This window comes from Myripristis murdjan, chromosome 15, assembly GCF_902150065.1.
Source record: "Myripristis murdjan chromosome 15, fMyrMur1.1, whole genome shotgun sequence".
Lineage (NCBI taxonomy): Eukaryota > Metazoa > Chordata > Actinopteri > Holocentriformes > Holocentridae > Myripristis > Myripristis murdjan.
Window position 1 is genome coordinate 1573465 of NC_043994.1, and position 26536 is coordinate 1600000.

General features: G+C 40.0%; 1 protein-coding gene across 3 annotated transcripts in view; it reads left to right on the forward strand.

The window, feature by feature from the left end:
• ndst2a (N-deacetylase/N-sulfotransferase (heparan glucosaminyl) 2a) overlaps positions 1 to 24951 on the forward strand; it is a 102201-nt gene extending 77250 nt beyond the window's left edge. For all 3 annotated transcript variants that reach the window (XM_030070354.1, XM_030070355.1, XM_030070356.1), the window contains 12 exons: positions 5416 to 5503; positions 6057 to 6211; positions 11709 to 11894; positions 13511 to 13639; positions 15185 to 15367; positions 15611 to 15707; positions 16433 to 16556; positions 17039 to 17213; positions 18477 to 18647; positions 20379 to 20488; positions 21092 to 21194; positions 23125 to 24951. In XM_030070354.1, the coding sequence (XP_029926214.1) occupies positions 5416 to 5503; positions 6057 to 6211; positions 11709 to 11894; positions 13511 to 13639; positions 15185 to 15367; positions 15611 to 15707; positions 16433 to 16556; positions 17039 to 17213; positions 18477 to 18647; positions 20379 to 20488; positions 21092 to 21194; positions 23125 to 23250 (1647 nt within the window). In that variant the 3' untranslated portion in view covers positions 23251 to 24951. The remainder of the gene's footprint in view (positions 1 to 5415; positions 5504 to 6056; positions 6212 to 11708; positions 11895 to 13510; positions 13640 to 15184; positions 15368 to 15610; positions 15708 to 16432; positions 16557 to 17038; positions 17214 to 18476; positions 18648 to 20378; positions 20489 to 21091; positions 21195 to 23124) is intronic.
• The last annotated feature ends 1585 nt before the right edge of the window (positions 24952 to 26536 follow it).

The following is a 26536-nucleotide window of genomic DNA, read 5'->3' on the forward strand; positions in this document are numbered from 1 at the left end:
TGAAGTTGCCCTATCGCACGGGCCCTATCCAGACGCGGAATGCCGATTCTTGGAGCAGACACGTACTGACCACTGTAGCAGGGCCCATGCTCACAGGTCTTGGGGTACCAGAAGCTCAAAACAAGAGTCAACAGCAACAGCAGAATAAGCTGTCAGGCACTGGCAGAGAAGATTTGGCAAATTTTTCATGGGCGCAACCCACATACTCAGCTCTGCTGCTCACACAAATGCATGTTCCTTTCAAATGTGGCACCCTTTAAAAGGGAAATAAACAGGCTTTCCAGCGGTACAAGATTTATTGCCAAGAAGCATTGTTACAACAAAGAAATAATCTACCAAACACAAATTTCCTTACTTTTTGTGCGATGTTTATATTATAACAGAATTTGCACTGCAACAGCTCAAAGATGGATATGTTTCTAAAACTAACATCTGAATTAAATTTTGAATGGCAGTCAGAAGAAGACTAGGGGGTGGAACGGCCTGCATATGGCCGCTCTCTGTATGTTGACCATAAGGATACCAATTTTTGAGGCAAGAAAACTACAATGGTGGAAACCTCCAGGCGTGCTAGCTTGTAGGTCAGGAAACTGTTAATGTTCATTTCAGTTGTGTGTATTAACACACAAGAGAGTGTACTGGACTGACCATCAGCACCGCTGTGATTACCCCTGGTTCTTCCTAATGCCTACTTCCCAATCACAGATGTGCTGATACAGTCTACAATAACAACACACCCTCTTATGTGATATTGCTTCATTAAGGTGTTGTCAGTTGTTTTCAGTAGATATGACATGAGAAAGGACACATCCCATAGGCATCACCTGAAGTAGCAGAATTAGCAAGACATTTATTCATGGAGGTGGTGCAGCTGATATTTAGTTGATTGCTGCACTTGGAAAAGGCTTGACTAATATGTGGATTTATACCCTGGACAAGAAGAAGCCTATATCACTCCGTCACTTTGCAGGACACAGATTGGTGTGTTTAGTAGTGGCAGAATAGGTCCAGACATGGTCTCATCAGAAAAACAAATATCATTTTCTCTCTCTCCTCCATGCAGACAAACATGAAGGAGGCTACTTTTGTCTGCCTTCAGGATTCACATAGCCTGCCCCTCAGCTTAGTTTAACATAAATAAAATGCATCTGATCACTTTTTAGATTTCATGCCCAATTCATGTGTGAATTGATCCAGTCTTGTTATAATAAAGGATAGGAGGTTGCAGCCAAAAATGTTAATCTAAACAAACCCAAACAAATGCGAAAATGCAACACAAGTCAGATTTTTTAATCTGGCTGGGCCAAAGAAAACCAACTCTAGGAGTCACACAGGGTCCTCCACCACCATTTTCCTGCGTTTTTTCTGAAATCCATAGCCTTTTATACTGAGGAAATGGTGTTTCATAAGCCCTCTGTAATAACTCTTTACTACGTGGCACATGTGAATTAAAGAGTTACTTCACCCATAATGCACCATTTTGTATCATTATCAATCCCCAATGAAAGTTTTACTCAGGGCCTTTATGGTGAACTTGTAAATGAAGAACACTAGCTGTCCAGCTGATCCAATGGGAAAAAATGGGTCCATAATTTTAAAACAATATGCAATCAAAAGTTCCTTTTAAAATCTTCATTATTCTTCTTCATTATTATTCAGTCATATGCGTATTACTTCTCAAACACAGGTATTTTTGCTCAAATCTTGTTGCAAAGGCGACTTGCACAAATTTCTCTTGTGCATGGTCATGAACACATACATTCTAACAGATGAGCAGCTTGGACGGACACACTTGTGCGTTTCAGAAACATGACAAACATGGCGAAAAAGGTGATGAGCGAATTAGCAAGAAATTAGTTAACAGTTACTATCAAAATCAACAGAAAATGATGGAAAAATTCTTTAAAAAATAAATGAAAAAAAAAAAACAGCAGAAATAATTACATCATTATATCAACATTACATCACAGCCCCCCCTCCCAGATTATATACAGGTATGGGTCCTTACAAAATAATTAAGATAAATAAGCTACATCAATACAGAACCAAGAAATAAAATAAAGAGAAGACTCCCTGTTATCAGATATAATATTCTACTCTAAATAACCTCTGACCCAATTCTTAAGCGCCAGCTTAAAACTTCTCGAGCTTCTTATGAATTAAAGATTTCCTGGCAGTCTGTTCCACAGATTTACTGCCATGTACAGAAAAGTTTCCTTCCCACAGTTACAAAATCAGTGGAACTGCCCCTAGTGGAATGGCTGTAAATACAAAAAAGACCCCATCCACGGGCTCCTGGTTTTCAAATATTGGTTAAATGTTTGTTCTTTAATTTTGAAACTGTGATAGTCATGCTCTGCTTGCAGGTTTTTTTCTCACCGTTTTCATTGTCTGCCTGGTTAATGAGAGCAATCGATGTATAAGTTTATATACAGTACAGGCCAAAAGTTTGGACACACCTTCTCATTCAATGCGTTTTCTTTATTTTCATGACTATTTACATTGTAGATTCTCACTGAAGGAATCAAAACTATGAATGAACACGTGGATTTATGTACTTAACAAAAAAAGTTGAAATAACTGAAAACATGTTTTATATTCTAGTTTCTTCAAAATAGCCACCCTTTGCTCTGATTACTGCTTTGCACACTCTTGGCATTCTCTCGATGAGCTTCAAGAGGTAGTCACCTGAAATGGTTTTCCAACAGTCTTGAAGGAGTTCCCAGAGGTGTTTAGCCCTTGTTTGCACCTTTGCCTTCACTCTGCGGTCCAGCTCACCCCAAACCATCTGGATTGGGTTCAGGTCCGGTGACTGTGGAGGCCAGGTCATCTGCCGCAGCACTCCATCACTCTCCTTCTTGGTCAAATAGCCCTTACACAGCCTGGAGGTGTGTTTGGGGTCATTGTCCTGTTGAAAAATAAATGATCGTCCAACTAAACGCCAACCGGATGGGATGACATGTTGCTGCAGGATGCTGTGGTAGCCATGCTGGTTCAGTGTGCCTTCAGTTTTGAATAAATCCCCAACAGTGTCACCAGCAAAACACCCCCACACCATCACACCTCCTCCTCCATGCTTCACAGTGGGAACTAGGCATGTGGAATCCATCCGTTCACCTTTTCTGTGTCTCACAAAGACACGGCGGTTGGAACCAAAGATCTCAAATTTGGACTCATCAGACCAAAGCACAGATTTCCACTGGTCTAATGTCCATTCTTTGTGTTTCTTGGCCCAAACAAATCTCTTCTGCTTGTTGCCTCTCCTTAGCAGTGGTTTCCTAGCAGCTATTTGACCATGAAGGCCTGATTGGCGCAGTCTCCTCTTAACAGTTGTTCTAGAGATGGGTCTGCTGCTAGAACTCTGTGTGGCATTTATCTGGTCTCTGATCTGAGCTGCTGTTAACTTGCGATTTCTGAGGCTGGTGACTCGGATGAACTTGTCCTCAGAAGCAGAGGTGACTCTTGCTCTTCCTTTCCTGGGTCGGTCCTCGTGTGCCAGTTTCGTTGTAGCGCTTGATGGTTTTTGTGACTCCACTTGGGGACACATTTAAAGTTTTTGCAATTTTGCGGACTGACTGACCTTCATTTCTTAAAGTAATGATGGCCACTCGTTTTTCTTTAGTTAGCTGATTGGTTCTTGCCATAATATGAATTTTAACAGTTGTCCAATAGGGCTGTCGGCTGTGTAGTAACCTGACTTCTGCACAACACAACTGATGGTCCCAACCCCATTGATAAAGCAAGAAATTCCACTAATTAACCCTGATAAGGCACACCTGTGAAGTGAAAACCATTTCAGGTGACTACCTCTTGAAGCTCATCGAGAGAATGCCAAGAGTGTGCAAAGCAGTAATCAGAGCAAAGGGTGGCTATTTTGAAGAAACTAGAATATAAAACATGTTTTCAGGTATTTCACCTTTTTTTGTTAAGTACATAACTCCACATGTGTTCATTCATAGTTTTGATGCCTTCAGTGAGAATCTACAATGTAAATAGTCATGAAAATAAAGAAAACGCATTGAATGAGAAGGTGTGTCCAAACTTTTGGCCTGTACTGTGTATATATAGTGGAGTCCACTACCAAGTTCTTTTTTTTTCTTTCCTTACTTTCATCAGTAGACTTTAAGTCAAATGATATTTCTTAGACAAAATAATTTTTTTGCCAACATAAAAGGTTTGTTAGGATTTACTAAGAGTCAGTATTCATACAAATAAGTACTTTTTTTTAGATATACAGTAGTGTGCAGTGATGATTACACACCACTATTTTTGTCTAAAATGGGCCCTAATATATTGTTTAAATTTGTTTGGTGAAAATGTATTGAACAATACTATTGTAGGCAATGAGAACAAAAAAAAAAACATCCCCACAATAATATTGGGGTAAAAGAATGGCTAATAAACAGAAACAGTGAAAACATTTTTTTTTTAGAAAAATTAAAAGGTGTCACAGTGTTTATTTTTTTTTACTTTTGCATAGCATGAATGTTCAGCCTTTTCCCATTGTCCAGTGGACAAAAAAAGAATTAATATCTTATATTACAATACCCCAAAACAAAAGCAGCTGCAGCAGATGGGCTGTTTTTTAAAGGATGGAATCTCAGCAGTGGAATGGTTGGTATTGGTAACAACACTTGTGACCCCTTGCTTGCTGTGTTGGGGCCACTTGCACATTTGAGCAAGTAAACTATTGCATATTGCACCTTTGAAACAAATTTATCCTGTACCAGTTTGGTAGTTTTTCTCTACCTCAGCCTGCCTCTAGCGTGTTGTGCCAGCAGCTATGTGCATAATTTACCAGTGAGTTCAGCCATTAGGTAATGAGACACGGAAATCTTCCATTTTTAGTTTCATCTCCATATGGAAGAGACTTGCAGAGCTGACCCTGGAGGAGTTGTCAGCCACCGAGGCAGTGCGGTCAAGAACACACTACTTATCATTCAGATTCAGATACAGGTTACATTTTTCTTGGTACTGAAAATGACTTTCCTCTGGTTTTAACATGCGGCTGTGAGAGTCACTATCAGGTCACCATGATGACTTCATGTTAAGGTTACCTGTCTGTATCAGCGTGTGAGCACGAGCATGCATTTGTGTTTTTGTTCATATGCAGGCCTGTCTGTTTGAGGTTTGAATCCTTGAGCTCCTCTTAAGCCTCTGCCTGAGACTTTCTCTTGGTTCGAGGTCAGAAAGAAGAATCACAGAGGCACAGAAAACCATCAAAGCTCAGTTTTTGTTTCTGTGGCTCAGCTGTCATTGAGGGCTGGAGACACCAAGTGGAATGGAACCTTAATGCCATTTTTAACACCTGTGTTGCTAATGGCAGTAAAAAAATGTCTGCTGTCAAAAAGTTGTATTGTTGCTGATGCTTGTGAGTCAGTGTGCAGTTCCAATGTGTTTTGCCTTTCTTCACAGGCCTTACTCAGCACTCAGAACAAGCTGCGAGCATTGGTCCCTAACTTCACCTTCAACTTGGGCTTTTCTGGAAAGTTCTACCATACAGGTATGTAACAACCGGAATCACATTTCTAGACCCACTGTCGGCATGGCTTCATGTTTGAGTTGCTGCCTTCAGCCTTGGAGTTTAATTACAACAGCAGGGCAAATGACAGTGCTCATAAACACAATATACATACTTACACTCACACAAACACACACCTTGGCCACTTGGATCTTGCCTTCAAAACTGGTGAGGAAAGATGCTGTAATCACAAACACGTAGACACAAAAAAAGTGTGTGTGTGTGTGTGTGTGTGTGTGTGTGTGTGTGTGTGTGTGTGTGTGTGTGTGTATATATATATACACTAATTTCTTGCTAATTTTCAAGTCAAAGGGTTAAGTGCCTTTTAATAATTATAAATATACTTTTCCTGTAATTTTATAAAATGTTTTTGCAAATTTTCGAATTTGCAAATGTACTGTAATATTATTGCTAATTTGGTAAATGCTTTTTTTTTGCGCTTAAAAAAAAAAAAAAAGCAACGTGAATTTGCTCAGGTTTCAAAGGGTTAAATCACAGTCCCTCTTTGTGGGGGGGTGTGTGTTCCTGTGTTCAGGTACTGATGAGGAGGACCGTGGGGATGACATGCTGCTGCAGCACAGGAAGGACTTCTGGTGGTTTCCTCACATGTGGAGCCACATGCAGCCTCACCTCTTCCACAACGTCAGCGTCCTGGCTGAGCAGATGAGGCTCAACAAGCTCTTTGCTCAGGTGAACACCAGTGCACTGGTTGCACCCATATGCTATACAGGAAGATATTTCACCTCCAAGAATATGTGTTTCCACTTCCAGGGGGCCACGTGCAGCACTAAAACTGGTCTAAACAGTCAAATGAACAGCATTCAATGGACTTAGCCAGAAAATCATTTCTATAAATTATATATATAATGTGCATCGGTGAAAATGTCCAGACTCTGGTTCAGGTTCTGTGAGCTTAGATGAATGACATCTTGAACCATTTAGGGGAAAAAAAAGGTTTTTTCCCTCTGATTATACAAGCAGTCAACTTTACAGAGCCTCAATGCTGGTGGAAGTCTTCTGGAACTGACATCATTTTACAGCCATGGATTTCACCTCAGCTTAATATTCTGTCTTCATTATACATATTGGGGCTGTGAAATGTTGACAGTAATAGTGCAGTTACTGATAAATATTTGAAATCAAATCAAATGTAGTTATCATTTTAGAGCATTTAGCCCCATTGTCTGCCATATATTCTATTCTGTTAGGCAGAATAGAAACATTAGTCAGTGGTTGTGGTTCAACTTTTTACTCACTACCAGCTTTCCCAGTAGCTGTTTTCATCACTTGAAATTGAGTGTAGTGAAACTGCACTGCCAGAAAATAGTCCCTGGGGAAAAATTTTCTTTACACAGCCAAGTGAAAATTCTGTGGTTTCTAAATGTTGAAACTTTGTTAGTTTCAAAAGCAGAACATTATCAGGCGGTTGTTTCAACCAAAAATTCATATTTGAAAATCAAGGGAATTTGATTATATATTGTGAAATCTTTAGTGCCCCCACATGATTTGCAAAATGGTTTGTTGACATGTAAAATGTGGGGAAGTTGTTGTGAATGGGCCAAATATTCAAAATCACTGGTGTGGTCCTTTTTAATAAGATGTGAAGCAAGAATATACTCCCAAACAATACCACAGTAGACTATCTGACTTTGTTTGGTTCCTCTCTCTCTCTTTCTCTCTCTCTCTATTATTTCTTCCCCTCGGCATTTGACCAGTTGCTCTTTCAGATAGACAGACGTTAATGGGAAGATGCTAGATATTGTAGTTGTACACCCTAGTGGCATTTTCAGTGCTTGGCTTTTCCTTTGTCAGGAAACAGTTGGCCATTGCCATTTCTTTCTTTCTTTTTGTTCAAAATCAACAATACTCTTAGCTCCAGTCTGATCAGGTACTACTTTCTGATTGTCTTGTTTGCTTCAATGGAATTTTGTCCTGTCTGTCTGTCTGTCTGTCTTCATTCCTTTATTCCTTTATTTTTTCCAAGGTTTTGAAGAAAAAAGTAGCTAACCAAAGACACTGATAGTAATAAGGGGTAGTCATCTCTTGAAGCAGTTCAGTCGACCTTTAGACCCAGCAAACATGTGCACATCACATCTAATGCCGATACTGCTCGAGACTGGTTTTCTCATGTTTGCTGATACAGCAACATGACATGAAGATCATACCACAATATAATATAATAATATAATATATAACTGTCACTTTAAGTGTAAATTAACAAATTAAAGGGTAATTCATCAACATTTTTAGGTCGGTGCACACATGATGCATTCTCCATCAGTGTCACTGCCATTATCGCTGGTCATTATCGTGTCATTATCAGTGGCCGTTGGTATGCAGCAGTGCTCATGTCATGCTGATGCTGATGTTGTTTTGGCAGTGTATCATTGTCTCTTTTAGCTTTTTGCTTTCTTCAGTTCGGTATGTATATTTCTTATACTATTTTGCAGTTGCAGGTGGTGTTGGACCTGCCCTTTTACTCGCATCATGCAAGTAAAATTTTCAAAATAGAGCTTTTGGGAGCATCTTTCATAGCAAAACAGCTCCCAAAATAACACTGTTAGCATATAAACAAACACTACCAAAGCAGATTGTGGTATAAAAAATATATATATATATAAGTCTCGCTTTTACTTTAGGTTTTGTTTGTTTGTTTGTTTTTTCTGTGTGTGTGTGTGTGTGTAATTACAGTTATTTGTGAAAGTACTATCAGGTCATTTCTTCTTGGCACAAAGCTACAATGAAGAAGTGTACAACATTTACAGACACAGCATGCCAGATCAACAGTACTTTCTAATTCAAATAGGAAAATAACAAGATGAGAGACTTTTAATTTCCTCAAAAATAAGACTTGTTGCTTTTTATATTTGCGTTAGTTTAACATTTGTTTTTGTGCTGAAGGTGTTTGTTTTTGTTTGTTTGTTTGTTTTTTGGTACTGGTTTTGCCACGCTATGGAAGTACCGGTAAATAGAGGATATTTTATAAATACAATATTGCGGATTAGCACTCAGGAGAGCACAGAGTAGCTAATGAGGATATTTCACCACCATGTAGAGTCATAACACCCAGAGAACTAGACAACCCAACCCAAAATTCAACTTTGCTTTAGAGGAGTGGACTGTTTCGGAACAACACATTAGCAAATATACCGCAATGTGGAAAATTAGGTTGTTTGAAGATTTGTATAACCAGTATTAGTAAATTTTCTCCTGATTCTTAATACTAGTGCTGTTGTTGGCTGGATTTACTCTTACCTGCTGATGCACTGAAAAGATTACCTCTTATCTGCTAGTAACGTTACTGCTCTACACTGGCTTTCCTTTTATCTGCCTAGGTTGGTATTGCTCAAGACTGTCTTGTTTTTGCTGATGACACTGCTGATGTTCTAGTCTGGTTTTCCTCCTATTTGCCTATACTGGCACCTCTCCAGACTGTTTTTCCTTCTGTCTGTTGGTCCTGGCTCTGCTCTAAACCAGGCCTTGTCCTATTGGCCCCTACTGGTAATTAGACTATTTTTTCTTATGTCTGCGGGGAAAAAACTTTCTCTGCTGCAGCTGAGTACCAAGCAGTGATCCCCAGGGATCATGTAATCCATGCTTTTATTTAACCATTGTAACTCTCTGTACAGCTGTGTTATCCAGCAGAGCAAATCCAGATTACAGTAAATTACTTACCAATTTGTCTTAACCAGGTTAAATAAATCCACATTACATTTAATTACAGTTAAGCTGGTTTGGTGTGCAAGGACTTCATCAGCCCCAGAGCCGAGTGGTGACCCTTACTGAATGTATTTAAAAGGGCATGTTACAGAAGAGAGTATTGATTGCAGTGTGTACTGTTGTGCATAGTGGCTAGTAGCACTGCCTAGTGTCTATGCAGCAGTTTAGTGAGATGGGTAAAGACAAAGACGTTTCTGGGACTTTTGAATACACTGTTGTTGAATTATGTCACAGGGCTTAGTAACATCATGTCTTGTGTATTGATAAACTGAAGGTAGTTGCTATTGTAGCACCTTGTTCAGCTGTTTAACCCAGCAGAGTAAAGCCAGAAGCTACTGTTGTGTCCTATCAAGCACAGTAAATCGTTTCAGTTGTAACTACTGTTGTGTTTTAAGCAGCACAGTAAACACAAATTTTAGTGAGTTACTGTTGTGTTTCAATACAGACTACAGTGAGTTTGTTACTGTTCTCACTATCTGGACAAGTGTCTTAACCAGCAGATTAAAACCAGATTACCATTCCTTTGTGCAAATTGAACTCCCTGTTTGTGTCCAAGTTGTTTGGCTACTATTGTAACTCCTTGTACATACGCCTTAACTAGTGCAATAAATCCAGATTACAGTTTATTTACTATTGTGTATTAAAGGACCATACCAGTGATTAAGAATATTTGGCCCATTTACTACAATTTACGCACATTTTACATCGCAACAACCCATTTTGCAAATCATGCAGGTGCGCTCGAGCGTGGGTGAATTTCATGCGACACCTTATTGTAAAATTTGATATTACTAGTCCAGTCTGGTGTTTAGCTTACTATGAAACTGGTTTGGAAATTTTTGCATTGGCACAGCCCTTTTAAACAGTAAGCAAGACAGATAGTATGCTGTCACTTGCTTAATTTTATTTTAATATTGCCTACTTTAAATGTTTGATGGTCAGATCATTATTATTATTATTACTATTATTATTATTATTATTATTATTATTATTATTATTATTATTTTAGTTTTAAGCATGCCTACCCAATCTGATGAATGGTCCCTGGGGAAATTCAGCTGTCATTTGAATAAAGTTCAGCATTCTCAACTGTAACGGGTATTTCAAGTACTCGCTTCGCTCCCAGTCCCAGACCATTGGACCATTCTGAACCAGTCATTTCAACCGAAAATAAATTGGTTCAGACACAAAAAGCTGGTTCCCTGCAGAATTTAAAAAATAATAAGATCTGCAGTGGGAACCATGATGACAACAAGAGTGAGCATGTCTTAATCTACAGGAAAAGATGGAGATGATGGAGAAATTAAAGAGCAAAACTATTGCTTTCAGTTTGGTCATCTCCTGTGTATCAGTAAAAGATGAAAGTGAGTACTAGCAAAAGTAAATTGTATTTTGAAATTGCTTTAGAGCTGGCAAAGGCTGGCTTCATTAGAACCACGACCAAATTATTTTTTAAAAAAGTACAGAGATTCCAGGGAGGACCTAGTGAAGAATTGTGCTTGATGGGACAGTATGGGGGAGTATTATCAGGTCCTCGATGGCATGCTGGAGTGACCACCAAACCACCAGACTGGAGCACTGAATTCAGCCCATGCCCACTGTTGATGATGTAAATCAGGGGTGTCAAACTCGTGCCATGGAGGGCCAAGAGGCTGCAGGTTTTCATTCCAACCAACAACTCCACCAGGTGATTTCACTGATTAGTCCCGCCTCTCTGTTTGGAGGTAGGGTGATCAGTGAAATCACCTGGTGGAGTTGTTGGTTGGAATGAAAACCTGCAGCCTCTTGGCCCTCCATGGCACGAGTTTGACACCCCTGATGTAAATGGTTCCACTCAAAACTGGTGCAAACGTGAGCCAATTCACTAGTTAGGACCTTGGTTCCAAGAAACCCATCAGAACCAGTTGAAGAACCCAACTAGTAGTAATGTTTGGTTTAAAAGAGGTATGAGAGGCACTCCAATTTACATCCAAACTGTTTGATAATTATCAATTAGTGTCAGCTGTTAGCTCCTAAAAAAGAGAAGAGCAGTCTTCTACAGCAGCTTAAAAACCACATCACCACAGCTCAAATTTAAAAGCTGGGACCAGACTGCACAGAACAAGTGCTGATGGACTCGTCTCTCCAGTACTAAAGGGACGTGACCAAACTGTGAGCAGGCTGTGTCTTGTTTTAATTATCTTGAGCATTAGTCCATTTTTATTAGATTCTTTTTTCTTGTGTTATTTATGTTATGCTTACCTTTGCGTTTATGTAAGGCACTTTGAAGCTTTTATAAGTGTTCTATTAATATAAGATATTATTTCCTTCATCTCTTCTTCACTACTTTTCCTTTGCCCTCCTTCCTTTTTTCTTCTCCTCCCTCTCCTTCTTCCCTTCCTCCCCCTTCCTTGTGTGTTCCTTCCTTGCGTCATTCCCTCCCTCAATCACTCAATCACATCCTCCTTTCATTGTTTCTGCATTGCAGGAGCATGGCATCCCCACAGATATGGGCTATGCTGTGGCCCCCCACCACTCTGGAGTTTATCCAGTTCACAGCCAACTGTATGAGGCCTGGAAGTCAGTGTGGGGCATTAAGGTGACCAGCACCGAGGAGTACCCCCACCTCCGGCCAGCCCGATACCGCCGAGGCTTCATCCACAGTGGGATCCAAGTAATACCAGTCTCCCTGTCCAATCTTAAATCATGCTCATCTGTGCCATGTTGTTGTACACAAAAGTTGTGAAGTTGGACATCTACCTTGTGTGAATTCCCGTACTCTTTAGTTGGAAATTTAAACAAGCAGGAGAAGAGGCATAGTATTTAGTATTATTATGTTTGGTTTTATTTTGACAGCTGACGCCTGGTCTTTGATGGCAAGTGATGGCACCATCTGTAGAGTACAACAGCTGGTGATATCATCAGACACCCTACTTTTCAGAATGTCTTGTGTCAACTACTATTTCAGTTTTTGGGAAAAATTTAGCTTTTAGTGTCCTCTTCACATTTTGCAAATGCAAGAAGAATGTTATTGTATTGGTATTGGCCTCAACAAACAGATAGTCATTAGTTATCATTGTCAGTCTGGAAATTCCATGTTGGTGCATCTCTGTTTTGAGCAAACTTGAAAAAAGGATGGTCTGCAGTAGCTGCTGAACATAGCTAGCTCACAACCAAGGTGTTTGGTGGAACCCTGCCCACACTATGCCACAAGGTTGTCCCAGATACACCCACAACAAACTACTTGGAGACACTTTTGTGCTCTCAATAGTTGTACAAGTCTTTTGCACAAGTAATGATTGTTGCTTTAGTTTAGGGAGGCTCTTTCCAGTCTTGCGTTTTGAATGTGCCAACCTGATAGGTAGTGCTATTTCATATTTCATTCTCCAGTTAGATGGAAGAGAGGCATTTTTAGCAGAGCTCTTAGTTGAAGTGACTTGTCATCCTCAGTAAAAGCACCATCTGGAGTGGCGAGCTCCACTGTTCAGTGTTGGATGACTAATGCAGTGTTTTGATCGGAAACAGGTCCACGTCCTTAGGCTTTCTGTACATCTGTTGCACACCTTGTTAGGTGTCCCTCTCTGCTTTTGGTGATCGTAATGAAGTCAGCGGGGACTGAAGGGGGTTCATTATTTTCCACTAAGCATTATTTCTCAGAACAGTAATAACTGGAGGTTATCTCTATCCTTGCACTTGTAAAAGAAAGCATTTGCTGCTATACTCTGCTGCTACTACAGTGGCCTTTATTCACTATTGGCAATACCATTTGTGAAATTTAGTTTTTTCTTGATTGATTTTGTGTGACATTTAAGTGAACATGTTGACTTTTGAGTCAAACTCTCCTGAAAGTAGGAAAAAGCACTCAGTAGTGTGCATACCTCCAGCAACACTATGCAGTTGTCAAGATAGTTCAACATGTTGGATATTCAACAAACGTTAATCACGCCCACCGCCACACCCTCTTTGGCCAGTGTCAGTGTGAAAAGCTAATCTGTGCTTCCTTGCCACCAAGTTTCATGATGTTGCATGAATCCATTCCAAAGTTACATGCCTTTTTATGTGAAGCCACGCCCCACTTTGACCAATCAGTGTGAAAAATGAATCAGTTCTTTCTTGGCCTATGACCAACCTTTTCCACTACATTTCATCTAAATCCATTCATAACTTTTTGAAATAACACAATGGGGCAAAAACATAACCTCCCTCCAACTCCGCTGGCAGAGGTAATGACAATACACACACACACACACACATACCACTCATGGCTAATTATTCAACTGTGTGTTGCAGGTGTTGCCCAGGCAGACCTGTGGTCTGTTCACCCACACCATCTTCTACAATGAATACCCAGGAGGCTCCAAGGAGCTGGACAAGAGCATCAGAGGAGGAGAACTCTTCCTCACCGTCCTTCTTAACCCTGTATGACGTTAAACACACACGCACACATGCACACAATCTCTCAGTCACAGACAGATTTTTTTCTCTCTTTTTTCTCTACTGTGTAGGTTGATCACTCACCCACAGCTCAACTATCAAATTGATTTACCAGTTCTGCTGTTCCTTTATGTATTGTATAATTATTTTATATTGTTCTATTTATTCCATGATTTGTTCGGCGGTTTTTAAATCCCTTTTTAAATCCCATTTTCATTTACTCAGTAGGCACTATTGGACCGCTCTAGGTCCACCATGCTTGGAAGGGCAACTTATCATTAAATTATGCTTTATTTTAGGAGAATGGCACATTGCAGACAGACAATTTCATACTCTTCAAGCTTTTTATTCATTGATACTGGTAATGTATTTGGCTTTTACTGGAAAGATCTGAAAAGGTGACTTAATAATTAGGTCCAGGATAACTATGGTTATTTTCAACCTGAGCCTTACATAGTTTATAGCCTTTATAGTTTTTGTCATCTTGGCGATTTATTTTATGTTTAGTGTGTTTTGCTCTATAAAGGGCAAACACAGTCTCGAAAAGCAGGGACCAAAAAGCAACTAAACATGTCCTGTCAACCCAGTAACACAAATGCTGCAATGCTTCCTTCACACTGGATTTTCTATAAATGTGAACTGCTGACTGTGAAAGACTATTACCTCATAAGGCGAGTTTACACCAAAGATTGACGGGACGAATTGAAACTAGCAGCGACTTGCAAAAGAATGTCAATACGTCTGATCTGCAATGACGGCATTTTGTTTCCATAGGAACAGGACTCTTTATTTCAGTGTTTCTGTTAGCTTTCTGTAGCTGATGCGGGAGTATGTATCATAGTTAATTCTCGATAAAATATCTGAAAACACCCACTACCGAGACAGCATTTCAGCAGGGGCAAGAGCTTATTATAACAGGTAAGATCCAGCCCATAATGTTAGATATTGAGAAACAGACTCCATATAACACTAAATCATTCTAAAACCAGCCACTTTCGACTACAAGTTGAGTCGCAGCGACCAATCAGCTGGCTTGATTCCAGCTGAGACGGAGGAGTTTACACTGCAACTTTTTCCTGCAGAGTTCTAATACCATATCATCTCAATGTAGAACAGGCTTTTAGAGGTAATTACGTAGGTATGTGGGATTTTTTGTGGGCTTTGGTATCTCCCATCTGGCATCATTTATTGCAGATACATCTTGCTACAAGCAGGAAATATTAAAAATATTACAGCAAATTGATATCAGCAGTTCAAGGTATTAAAAATTTAAATTAAATTGGGGCTCTGATCAAGCTGGATCGGGTAGGGCCTTAAAGTAGACGGGCATAATAGGGCTTGGGCCAAAATCCCAGCCTGATGCTGACCTATGTTCTAGATTGCATTTGTACCACTTTTTTAAATGTGACACCCTTTCCAGCTCCGTCTGATCCATCCTCTGTCACATTGCGTTTTAGAGCCAGCTCTAACCACGACTCTTGATCTACTCAGTCCTCATTTTGAAGTACTTTGTGACTTCTCCATCCCCAGATCAGTATCTTCATGACCCACCTGTCTAACTACGGGAATGACCGGCTGGGTCTGTACACCTTTGAGTCACTAGTGAAGTTTGTTCAGTGTTGGACCAACCTGAAGCTCCAGACCCTGCCACCCATCCAGCTAGCTGAGAAATACTTCCAGATCTTCCCTGAAGAGAGAGATCCCCTCTGGCAGGTCAGCACAAACTGTTACAGCTGTGTTTTTATAGACACATTTTTCAGATGAATTGATTTTATTACTTTTCAGAGGCCTTATCTGTTGTATATCTGAATTAAAGTAGAACTATTCAAACATTTTAATGTGTAGTGATTATTTTACCCATTTTACCTCTTGAAATGTTTGTTTGTTTTTGGCTTTCATCATAATTGAAAACTAAGCAGATAATCATGTTTTCTGTTTTGTTTTGTCTTTTCCCAGAACCCCTGTCATGACAAAAGACACAAAGATATCTGGTCTAAAGAAAAGACATGTGATCGGCTGCCCAAGTTCCTGGTCATTGGACCCCAGAAAACAGGTAAGAGTGTCTCCTCCTACCCTCTGTATCTGTTTAACCCTTTGAAATCCAGGAGCCTGGGGACAGGCTTTTATTTTGAAAAGTTTCATTTCACCCTGTGAACAAAATTCACTTTAGTTCTTTTTTATTATTATTCATGTATTATTTTTATTGTAATAATTTATCATTTTTATTGATTTACAATTGTTCAAAATATATATTAGTTGTGGAAAAAATTACAAGAAAATTCTCAAAAAAAGACCCCCTAAAAAAGAGATTCGGAGTCCAAAGCTAAGAATCTGCATTTTTGTGGCTTATTAGTATCATTTTTTTATTATTTATTTATTTAGTACCTTTTGGGGGGTAATTTGATGCAAATTTTCCTTGTTATTTGTTATTATTAGTAGTAGTAGTAGTAGTAGTATAGCAGCAGCAGTAATAGTAGTAGCATAGTTTTTCTAATATTCTGGTCATTTTTGAGGTAATTTTCTTGTAATTTGTCTATTGGTCATTTTCGGGTCATTTTCATTGAATTATTTACACATTTTTGCCAATTTTACAGTATTTTTGCTTTTTGTAATTTTGTGGCAGTTATTTGGTTATGATTTTTTTTTTTTTTTTTTTTTTTTTTTTTTTTGTAATTTTTTTGGGATAATTTTGTGGAAATTTTTTTGTCACGTTTTGAAAGTAATCCGTTGAATTTGCTCATGTGCTCTCAATATTTATTTGTTGTCTTTGTTAAAAAGGCACTACGGCGCTCCATTCGTTCCTGAGCCTCCACCCAGCCATCACCAGCTCCTTCCCCAGCCCCATTACCTTTGAGGAGATCCAGTTCTTCAGCGGACCCAACTATGACAATGGCATTGACTGGTAAACACAGCGCTGTTCCACTGCTTCAGACCCACATACACTGTCTTCAGTGTATGAAGACTTTGAATACTTTATTCCTAGATCATGATGTAGAGCAGGAGGGGATTTCATTTTCACATTGAGAGATTTGGCAGATCTTAGTCAGTTAGTCAGCCTCCACCAGTTAACAGGGGAATTGGAAAAACGTCCTTTAATGTCTGTGCCCCACACACCTGGAGGAACTACAGAATTAACATAGACCACCTGGTATAAAGTGAACAATTCAGAAGCCTGATCTCTCAGCTTGTTGTAGCTTGTTGAAGTACAGAGTTTTCAAAAAGAGTCTTGTACGTTCAAATGAGCTGCTATAAGCCATATCCCTGGCCACATTATAGCCTAAACCAGAAGGAGAGAGAGAGAAACAGCACCTACAAGTTAGTCCCACATGTGGTCATAATGAAGTGGCTTAAGGAGCTTATACTCTTATCTTTTCTTCTACTCAGGTACATGGATTTTTTCCCATTCCCCTCCAACGTCAGTACAGATTTCATGTTTGAGAAGAGTGCCAACTACTTTGACACAGAAGTAGCCCCTAAGAGAGCTGCTGCCCTGCTTCCCAGAGCCAAGATCCTGGCAGTGCTCATCAACCCATCTGACAGGGCCTACTCCTGGTATCAGGTAAGAGCATCCCCTCCACTTGTTACACCTGCCACCTGCTCAGGCTATACACACTCCTGCCACGTGTGTGTGTGTGTGTGTGTGTGTGTGTGTGTGTGTGTGTGTGTGTGTGTGTGTGTGTGTGTGTTGTGCATGTGTCTGCACATGGCATTGCTATGTTTCACAGAAGGTGTGGCATTAAATGGTTTCCACCAGACATTGTGTAATAGATACTCCAAGTTAAGTAGTTCCACTATTTTTGAAACAAAGGGCTAGAAAGAGTATTGAAAAAGATTGAATGACAAACTTGTAATGTTGTGCCTCCTACAAAACATTGTTTTACCTTTTGTGTTGTTCACTAGTCGGTATCTATTTCATTCATTTTGGAGCAGCACACTCCCACATATCTTAATTAGTAGCTAGAGCTTGTCTACTACTCAGAATTTGCCACTATTTTGCTCTTCATCTGCTTGACCTCTGGACTGAATTCCAGCAGAACTGCTTTGTAGATTTAAAGCAAAATTGAACTTTGATAGAGGGTTGGTATGTATAATTGCCTAGGTGTTATATGAGACCACACTGTGACAAAATATGTGCTTCCCTGGCCTCAGAATCCACAATACTGTCTCTCTATCTGTCCATTCACTTCCTTAGAAAAACAGCTCCCAGAATGACACTTTGAGCACAAAAACAAATGCCAACAAAGGAAATTATGCCAATATAAAAAAAAAACAAGTCCCAGGGTCCTTTTTTCATGTAATTACAATTATTTGTGAAATGAAGTGTTATTTGTGAAGTACTATCAGGTTGTTTCTTCCTGGTAAAAGGTTACTATGCAGAAATTACCCATAGATCCAACCTGCTGGATTTACTTTCCAATTCAAACAGGAAAATGACAAGAACAACCATTTAATTTTCTCAAAAATGTGTACTGGGACTTGTTTTATATGTTGGTGTAATCTGCTTTGCTGGCGTTGGTTTATATGTTAAAATTCTTATTTATTGGACTGTTTTTGCTTGGCTATGAATGTGAACGGAGAGAGACAAATACAGTATTGTGGATTAGCAGCCCAGAGGAGCACAGAACAACTAATGAGACCTTTGACCTCTGTGTGGACTCTTAATGTCCAGGGAACTTCACAACCCAACACTCTACCAAAGTTCAATCTTATTTTAACAAGCGTCATCACAAATGATGCCAGCTTGATTGATGTGATCCACGATGTTAGTAATTTTTGACTTTATTATGTGTGTCTCTGTTTGTCTGTCTCTTGATCTCTACAGCATCAGAGGGCTCACCAGGATCCTGCGGCCCTCAACAACAGTTTCCATGCAGTGGTGACAGCAGGCCCCTCAGCCCCGAGGGACCTGCTGACCTTGCAGAGACGCTGCCTTAAACCTGGAGCTTACGCCACTCACCTGGAGCGCTGGTTGCAACACTACCAGCCCAGCCAGGTAACACACACTCTAGCAACTGTACATTCAGAATGGCGGAAAATCCCCTCAAAATGTCTACTTTGATTTCAGGCTTAATAGCTGTGTTACCATCTGAGACGTTTTTCACATCTTATGATGTGACAAACAAGAGAAGTTGAATGGAAATGGTAAAATTCCATTGTCACTTGTCTTAAAGGAGCAGTCTGTCACAAAGCAACATTTAACAGCTTGAGATCTGTCTATATTGTCTATATGTTAGGTGGAGCATTGACCACCAACAATCAGTCGCTGATAGAGCAGAAACTAACAGAAAAGCTACTTTGTTTTTTGGTAGTGGTAAATTCTGCTGAGCCAACAGTGACAGACTATAGTGTGCAAAAATGTACAGCTGAGTCAGCCTACCAAATGCACACCCTGTCTTCCATGTGTTGGCAGAATATTTTATGCACGTACCTTTTATGGTACAGGTCATTTCTGGATGTATTTAATGGTACATTTAAGGCTTCCTGTACATAATAATGAAGATAACCCCTGTGAAGAAACCTGCAGGAATTTAGTTTTTATTTATGTTATCATCAAATTAAAAAAAAAAAAAAAAAAAAATTAGAGAAATTTTACTTGCATGGTTGTAAATTTTTGTAGATGTAGTTTTCACCATGCAATTTTTTTAGTTGGATAAATCTATCGCTGGTCTTCAATAATACTACTATAGAATAACATCTTGGCTAACATGTATTTTTGGCTGCCTTAAGGCAAGTTTACAGCAAAGATTCATGACAAGATGAGTTTGAACTTGCAAGTATTTGCAAGTATTTGAATAATCTCAATCTGTATGGTATGCATCATTCCAATGCATGCCAGTTTACACCAGTGCAACAAGACAAGACGGATTGTCATTTCCAAAGCAAGGATTCTCTTTACTTCAGTGTTTCTATGTGTGTCTTAAAAAATTACGAGAGGAGTTACAGTGAGCTATTTGCTGCAGTTGCAGTTCTTGTAATGGTGAAGCAGTGAAAATGTTTAAAAAATAAATAAACAAAAATGGGGGGTCAAAGATTTGGAGCTGCCTGTAGGTGCTTCAACAGAACACCTAAGGGGCATGCATTTATACTGTGAACCTCAGGCAGGAGATCTTTTGTGAGATTCTCCCATCTATCGCAGCGCAGGTCCTTCGTTTAGAGGAGTCTGTGTCAAAAAAAACAACAATTGAGACAGCATTTCACCAGGGGAACAGCTTATGATAGCACTGTGTTTCTTGGTGACAGGTGAGATACAACCTATGGATGTCAAGTGGTTTTTTTGGCATTTCATGCTTTATTCAGTAGTGACAGCATAGAGAGACAGGAAAGGCAGGCGAGAGAGGGAATGACATGCAGCAAACCGTTCAGTCCAGAATCAAATCCAGGCCACTGTGGTAAAGTCTTTATATGTGATACGTGCTCTACCAGGTGAGCCACTGGGACACCCCACGGCCCATGGGGATTGAGTAAAACATATGATATAACACTGTGACATTCTAAAACCAGCCACTTGCGACACCGCTGCAGCATTCTAAAATAGTTTTGTCTCGTTGTGAATCTTTGTGTATCAACTGGCTCTCAGTTTGTATAAATCTGCTTGACAGTTGGATACACTATGCTCACATTGTTGTCGCCACGCAAAGTAATCAGAGTATGGAGCCAACATATCACACTGCCAGTGTCAAAACACTCATGGAGCTTGACCATCTGTGTCTATCCATGTTTCTAGTTGCACATTGTGGATGGGGCCCTGCTGCGCTCCAACCCAGCACTAGTGATGGATGGAATCCAGAGGTTCCTTGGCATTACTCCCATCTTCAACTACACCCAGGCCTTGACGTAAGTAAAACACAAGCAAACACAAGTATACACATATACAAACACACACATACACACACACACACACACACACACACACACACACACACACACACACTATGACCTAGGATTCCTGCAATGATAAGCAAGAGAAGTAGTACATTCAACTCTTTATCTAGAGCAGGAACAAGACCTGGATCATCCAGAGAGCAGATTTGATGGAAAAGTCCCATTGACTGTTGTTCATTTGACTCTGTTTAGCCCAGTTTTAGTGCTCTACATCGCCACCTGGAGCTGGCCTCACATTTTCTTGGAGGTGGAATATCTTCTTATACACTGTCTCTCTATCCTGTAGTGTAGGTTGTGCTGTGTTGCTTTGTGAGTGACAACAATGTGTATTGATTTTTATGGCTTCAGTGTGTGTGAGTCAAGCTGGACTATTCGTATGGCATATGTGATACAAACAGCAATGTAATGTGATTCACACAGCAGTTCACATACATATATACATACACACACAATTGAAAGTACAGTTTCCCTTGGGAGTCAATAAGGTATTTCTGATTCTGAAAAGTATGACTTATATATTGCTGTGTGTCAGTTGATGTATTGTTTTCTCTCCAGGTATGATGACAGCAAAGGGTTCTGGTGTCAGCGGGTGGAAGGAGGTCGAGCCAAATGTTTAGGGAAAAGCAAAGGCAGGAAGTACCCAGAAATGAGCCCTGAGGTACACCTCCAGTTTACATTGTATTACCTCATTTGTTGTTTAACTGAAACTTCGTAAAGCTGTCTTTGCTGTGTTGTTGTATGAATGATCTAATGTTGAACTAGCACTTCAATAAGGCTTTAACACACAACTTCAAGAAGAGAGAAATCCACCTGTTCTGTTGAAATGAGATTAATACACATTAATCACCCATTTTGAAAACTGTTCCTTTCAATCAAAATAATTGTTTAGCTAACAAAATGCTAAAAGTATAAAGCAATGTAAAATTACACTAAGAGTGGATTTGTTGTGCAAATGCCCCATGTGTGACGCTGTTAGCAATTTGGTTTTTAAAATAACACTAACTGCTTTCAAATTATTATTAAAAAAAATAAAAACAATTTTATAACCAAACAAATGTCCAAATGTTTTGAAAGCATTTGGGAAACCAAATTAATTTCTCCTGTAGACGATTGATTTTTATGATCTGGATATCTCAAAAATGCTAACAGATAAGACAGATGATGACAGCATGTCTGAAGCCTAGCATTTCCATGCTCCACACGTGGTACTAGCAGACAAGCAATTGCAGCACAACCTGGGTCTCTCTTTTTCTGAGATAATTATCTGGCCTGTTAGCACTGTTGGTAGGCAACAAGCTTTAAAAGGATACTTCACCCATAATGCAATAATGTTTGTATCAAGTACTCACAATGTGATGCCTTCAATCCTCAATGAAAAAATTAAAATAGGCTGAGAAATAGGTGTTAATTTTTGATATAAATGGTCTTAAAAAGGTCTTTAAAAGACTTGAATTTAACGTGAAGAAACCTGTAGGAACCCTGTAAATATTGGATTCATAATTTTACAGTTCTGCAACAGCAAAATGACATCACAAGTTCCCTTTTAAAAACAGTCCTCATACCTTATAATCCAAGTCTCTGGTATTTTCACACATCAGCCTTGTGCACTGTCATGCATGTGGATATGATGCACTGTCTTGTAATTACAGATTGCTTCATTCTGCCCCCCCTGAGGGCTTCTAAAAGTTGTTGCCCGGGTCATTAACTGTAATATGAACTTGAATTCTCAAAGGACCACCCAGGTTTTGTTGAGATGATAATATAATTTATTTTCCAAAGCATACCATATTTTTTTTAGATGTTTGAATGCATTTTTTGTACCTCCCAGGCAGCCATTAGACTCCATCCATTTAAGCACCGTTCAGAAATCAACGTGCATAGTCTTTGAACTTGCTGTAGGTAGGACAGCCATCACAGTGAACACTGCAGCCAGATTTGTTTTTGCTGAAGTTGCCTTATCGATGCAGGTAATTAGTTGGTAAGTTAGTTCAAAGCCCAAACTGACTTGAAAAGTCTACAGGTTTTCTGGTGATAGGAAGCTCTGACATCCACACTGTCAACATCAGTTGCTCTAAAATCCAATCAAGAAAACAAACAATAAGAAAAATTGAACACCGTGAAAAGGATTACGTGGATCTGGATGTCTTCTTTTTTGAAGACATTTTTTAAGATGATTTTTTGGCATTTCAGCTTTATTTGACAGTCACAGTAGAGAGAGACAGGAAAGGCAGGGGAGAGAGAGGGGCTGACCTGAGGTCAGACTCAAACTCAGGACGCTGCCATCAGGACTCAGCCTTGGTACATGTTAAGCTCTTATCTCTCCACTTCCTGGCTCTAGTTAGGTTGATCAACTGAACATTTTGAGGTGAAAAGTGAAAATCTGAAAATTTGAAAAAGTATGGTATGCTTCGGTAAATGGCAAATGGTCATGTGAAGTGTGCATCCAGGCGAGTAAATGGACGGAAGTATCCAATAGCACAAGTTTAGAATTTTTCTGTTCAAACTGTGAGCAAAGCTGTGTTTTCCTCCCTGTCTCTCTGTGTGTGGTATGTGTGTGTGTGTGTGTGTGTGCGCATGTGTGTGTGTAGTCACGTGCCTTCCTGGCAGAGCATTTCCGTGAACACAACATGGAGCTGCTGCGTCTGCTGAACCGACTGGGTCAACCCCTGCCATCTTGGCTCCGCCACGAACTCCAGAGCACCAGCTGGAGCTGAGGCCATGGATAAAGCCAGGACGACTGTCTGTGGCTGATCTGGAGTCTGGTTCTGGACTAGGCTGGACTTCCTGATGTGGAATAAACAGGACCCCACACACCCAGAGAAAAAGCTCCAACATTATAGCTGTTGTGAGCGGTGCTGCCATACCTTTTCAATAAGACGGATACTACAGTCCCAGTGGCAATAGGTAGACTTTTTTTTCTGACAGTGAGCTAGAAGGGTTCCTCCTTCCCCCCTAACCAATGGCCAGTCTCTATGGAGGAGGATTATCCCAACCAGCACTCCCTTGACACTGTCAGAAACCTCATGGGGGACCCGTAGTCTTGATGGGTGAGGGTGGGTGGCCCCCCCACCCTGAAACATCATCTTCATCCTGGATCCCGGCGAGTGGCTGAGCAGCAGCAGGTTTGGGACATTCAAGTGGGAGAGCCTTAATGTGGTAGTAACTCTTACTGTTAAGAAGCGGAGACTGACCTCACAAGACATACTGTGGATATGGAGCACATGACTGAAAACAGGAATTATGTGCACAAAACACAGGAAACCAGCATTTCTTGGTTCTCCTGGGGGGAAAATGATTGTAAAGCATACATTTTACAAAGCTGTTGTATATTTTGAGCTGCAGCAGGTGGTAACAGAATAGACAGCAGACTAAACTAGACAGTAAAGTGTAGAGTTTGTGTCCAGAGGGTCTGCGTCTCCCCTCTCCTCCATCTCCACTTTTCTTTTTTCTAGACACACATTGATACATGGAAGTACAGCTGACAGACCAGCACTGCTGCGTTCTCTGTTGATGCCTTTTTGCCTCACTCTTTCCTTTCTGTCCAAAATCAGCACATTATGATGTATTTAACATCATGGTGGGTCAATACAGATGAAGAGGCTTACATTTGGTTCACAGTGAAAACCTTTCATAAGCCCTGTGAAAGGTAGCCTCTGCCTTTCACAAGCATTTAAACCTGAGCACATTCACTCTGTAACAAACATGGGGAGAAAAGTGAGGGACAAATCAGCAAGAAACGAGCAGAATTACCAAAACATTATTTTTAAAACAAAAAATACACAAAAAAATATTAGAAAATAAGCCAAAAAACGAATTCCCTCCAAAATGTTCAATAAAAATAAAGTGGATTTTGTTAAGACTGAAAGCTCCTGGGTTTCAAAGTTAAACACAAGAAATCTGATGTCAATCCAGCATCATTAATTTGACATTTAAATATATAATTTTAGTAGTTCAAATAAAGTTTTCTTGTTAAAGAAAAAAATGCAGGTTTTGGTAGTTTTTACTAATTGTCTTTGTCCCATATTTTTGAAGACAATCCGATGAAATTGCTCACGTTTTAAAGTTCAACATGATGTGGATTAACAGAGGGTGGGGAAGAAGCAGCTCTCATCTGTGAGCTGCACTGTTCCTTCCAAAGTAAGAGGAGGGGAGTATGCAGAGAGAGAAGTTGCTATGTGTCAGATAAGCTAATGAGTAAGCAACACAAATGTAAACCCAGTTCACCCCACACACTCTCCGTCAGGCTTAGCAAGAGAACACGGGTGGAAGAGTGTTGGAGAGGAAGAGACGACACGGAGGAGAAGCGTTACGGAGCAGAAGAATCACGAGCTGCTGTCTTGTCTGTTTATTTTGTATAAACGTAGAAAGAGGTCATTACTGTATCATCTCTAATAAATACATAGAGAGGTTGGAAATAATGGCTGCTTTGTTTTTGTTTGTTTTTTTTGTCTTTTTTGTGAAATACCCCTCTGGTGTTTTATTTTCGGTGATTGTAGAAATATTGATCTGTCTTTTCTAAAGCTGGAAATTAAAGAAGCCTTATGAATACCAGGAGCTGCACTGCAGACGGTGGATGCTGATTGGAAATGTTTTTGTCAAGAATGTTTCTTTCAGCTATTAGGTTATATCATAAATTAGTTTCATTTTGTTGCTGTCAATGGCAGAGGCAGAAGGGGTAGTTCACCAATTTTGAAGAAAAAAAAAAAGATGATATTTCACTTACCCCCTCCTATTCACTGACAGCTTGGCTAGTCCACAGAAAGATCTTTATTTCTATCACATTATGACCATGTTCAATATCAAGGTTACTGCAGCAGATGTCATGGATGTCATGGCCTCATTATCCACCATGAAAGCCCAGTCAGAGTGCTCAGGCTCGTGTGGGTGCAAAGGGTGGAGTTGTACAGTTCCACTGCAGGGTGAAATCAAGCCTGCAGCTCTTGCCAAGGTAAAACCAGATCCAGTACCTCGGCCAGGAATCCCTGAAGACCAGACTACTGGTCAGCCTGCACACGGACAAGAAACAATCAACTGCTCAACAATATGAGATGCATTACACTCACATCAGTGCATTTGTGAGAGACACACACCAGCCTAGAACCAGGTGTGTGAGGTTTGCCAACAGTGTAATGGCTACAAGTGTTTTGCTGGCTGCATGTGCCTTGCTGCTGATCAGCTGCTCGGGGGAGAAGAGCTGCTGCTTCCAGTTGGAACCTCATCTACACAAACAGCTGGTAAGGGAAGTGTGACTGCACATGGGCTTTCCTGACAGTTACACGTCATCTCGTGCTCTAGGCGGATTAGGGCAGTTTTTAAGATCTGGGGATCATATTCTGTTTTGGCTGAATGTTATAGTTCTGACATAAAGCAAGCAATTTGACTACAAGAATAAAAGAAGTTGAGCAAATTAGGTTGCAGCTAAGTTGGAAACAGGTTTGGGTGTGAATTTCTGTGCTACAAGAACACATCTCACTGATCTTAATATTTCTCAGTGATGACTGTAAGGTCCAGGTCACAAGCACATCCAGTCTCACTGAAGAAGGTGTTGAGGGAGTCACCTCCTCCTGCAGTGGGCGTTTGTGTGCCTGGTTGGATCCAGACAGAACAGTTCCCAGCATTCCCTGCCAAACTCTACCAGTCTGGCACAGATGAATGGAGATGCACTGAACTGAAAGTTCAAAACCAGAACTTTTCAGCATGTGGCCCCAGCTCTGTTTATTTGCAGTAATGATAATAACAATTTTATTGTTATAGCACATTTCATTACAAGTAAGCTCAATGTGTGTTACATTGAAAGACTATAACAATATAGGCTTAAACATGGGAATATAGCTAACACAAGCAATATAAATATGAAAAAATATCAAATCTGTATCAATGAACCCCATCCCCACCTAAAATACCAGCAGCAACAAGTGTTTTGTAGTTTGTGTTTTGAGTGGATGAGATCCTGGAAATGATAACTTACATCAATATCTGCAAAAGGGAAGGCAGCTGCTT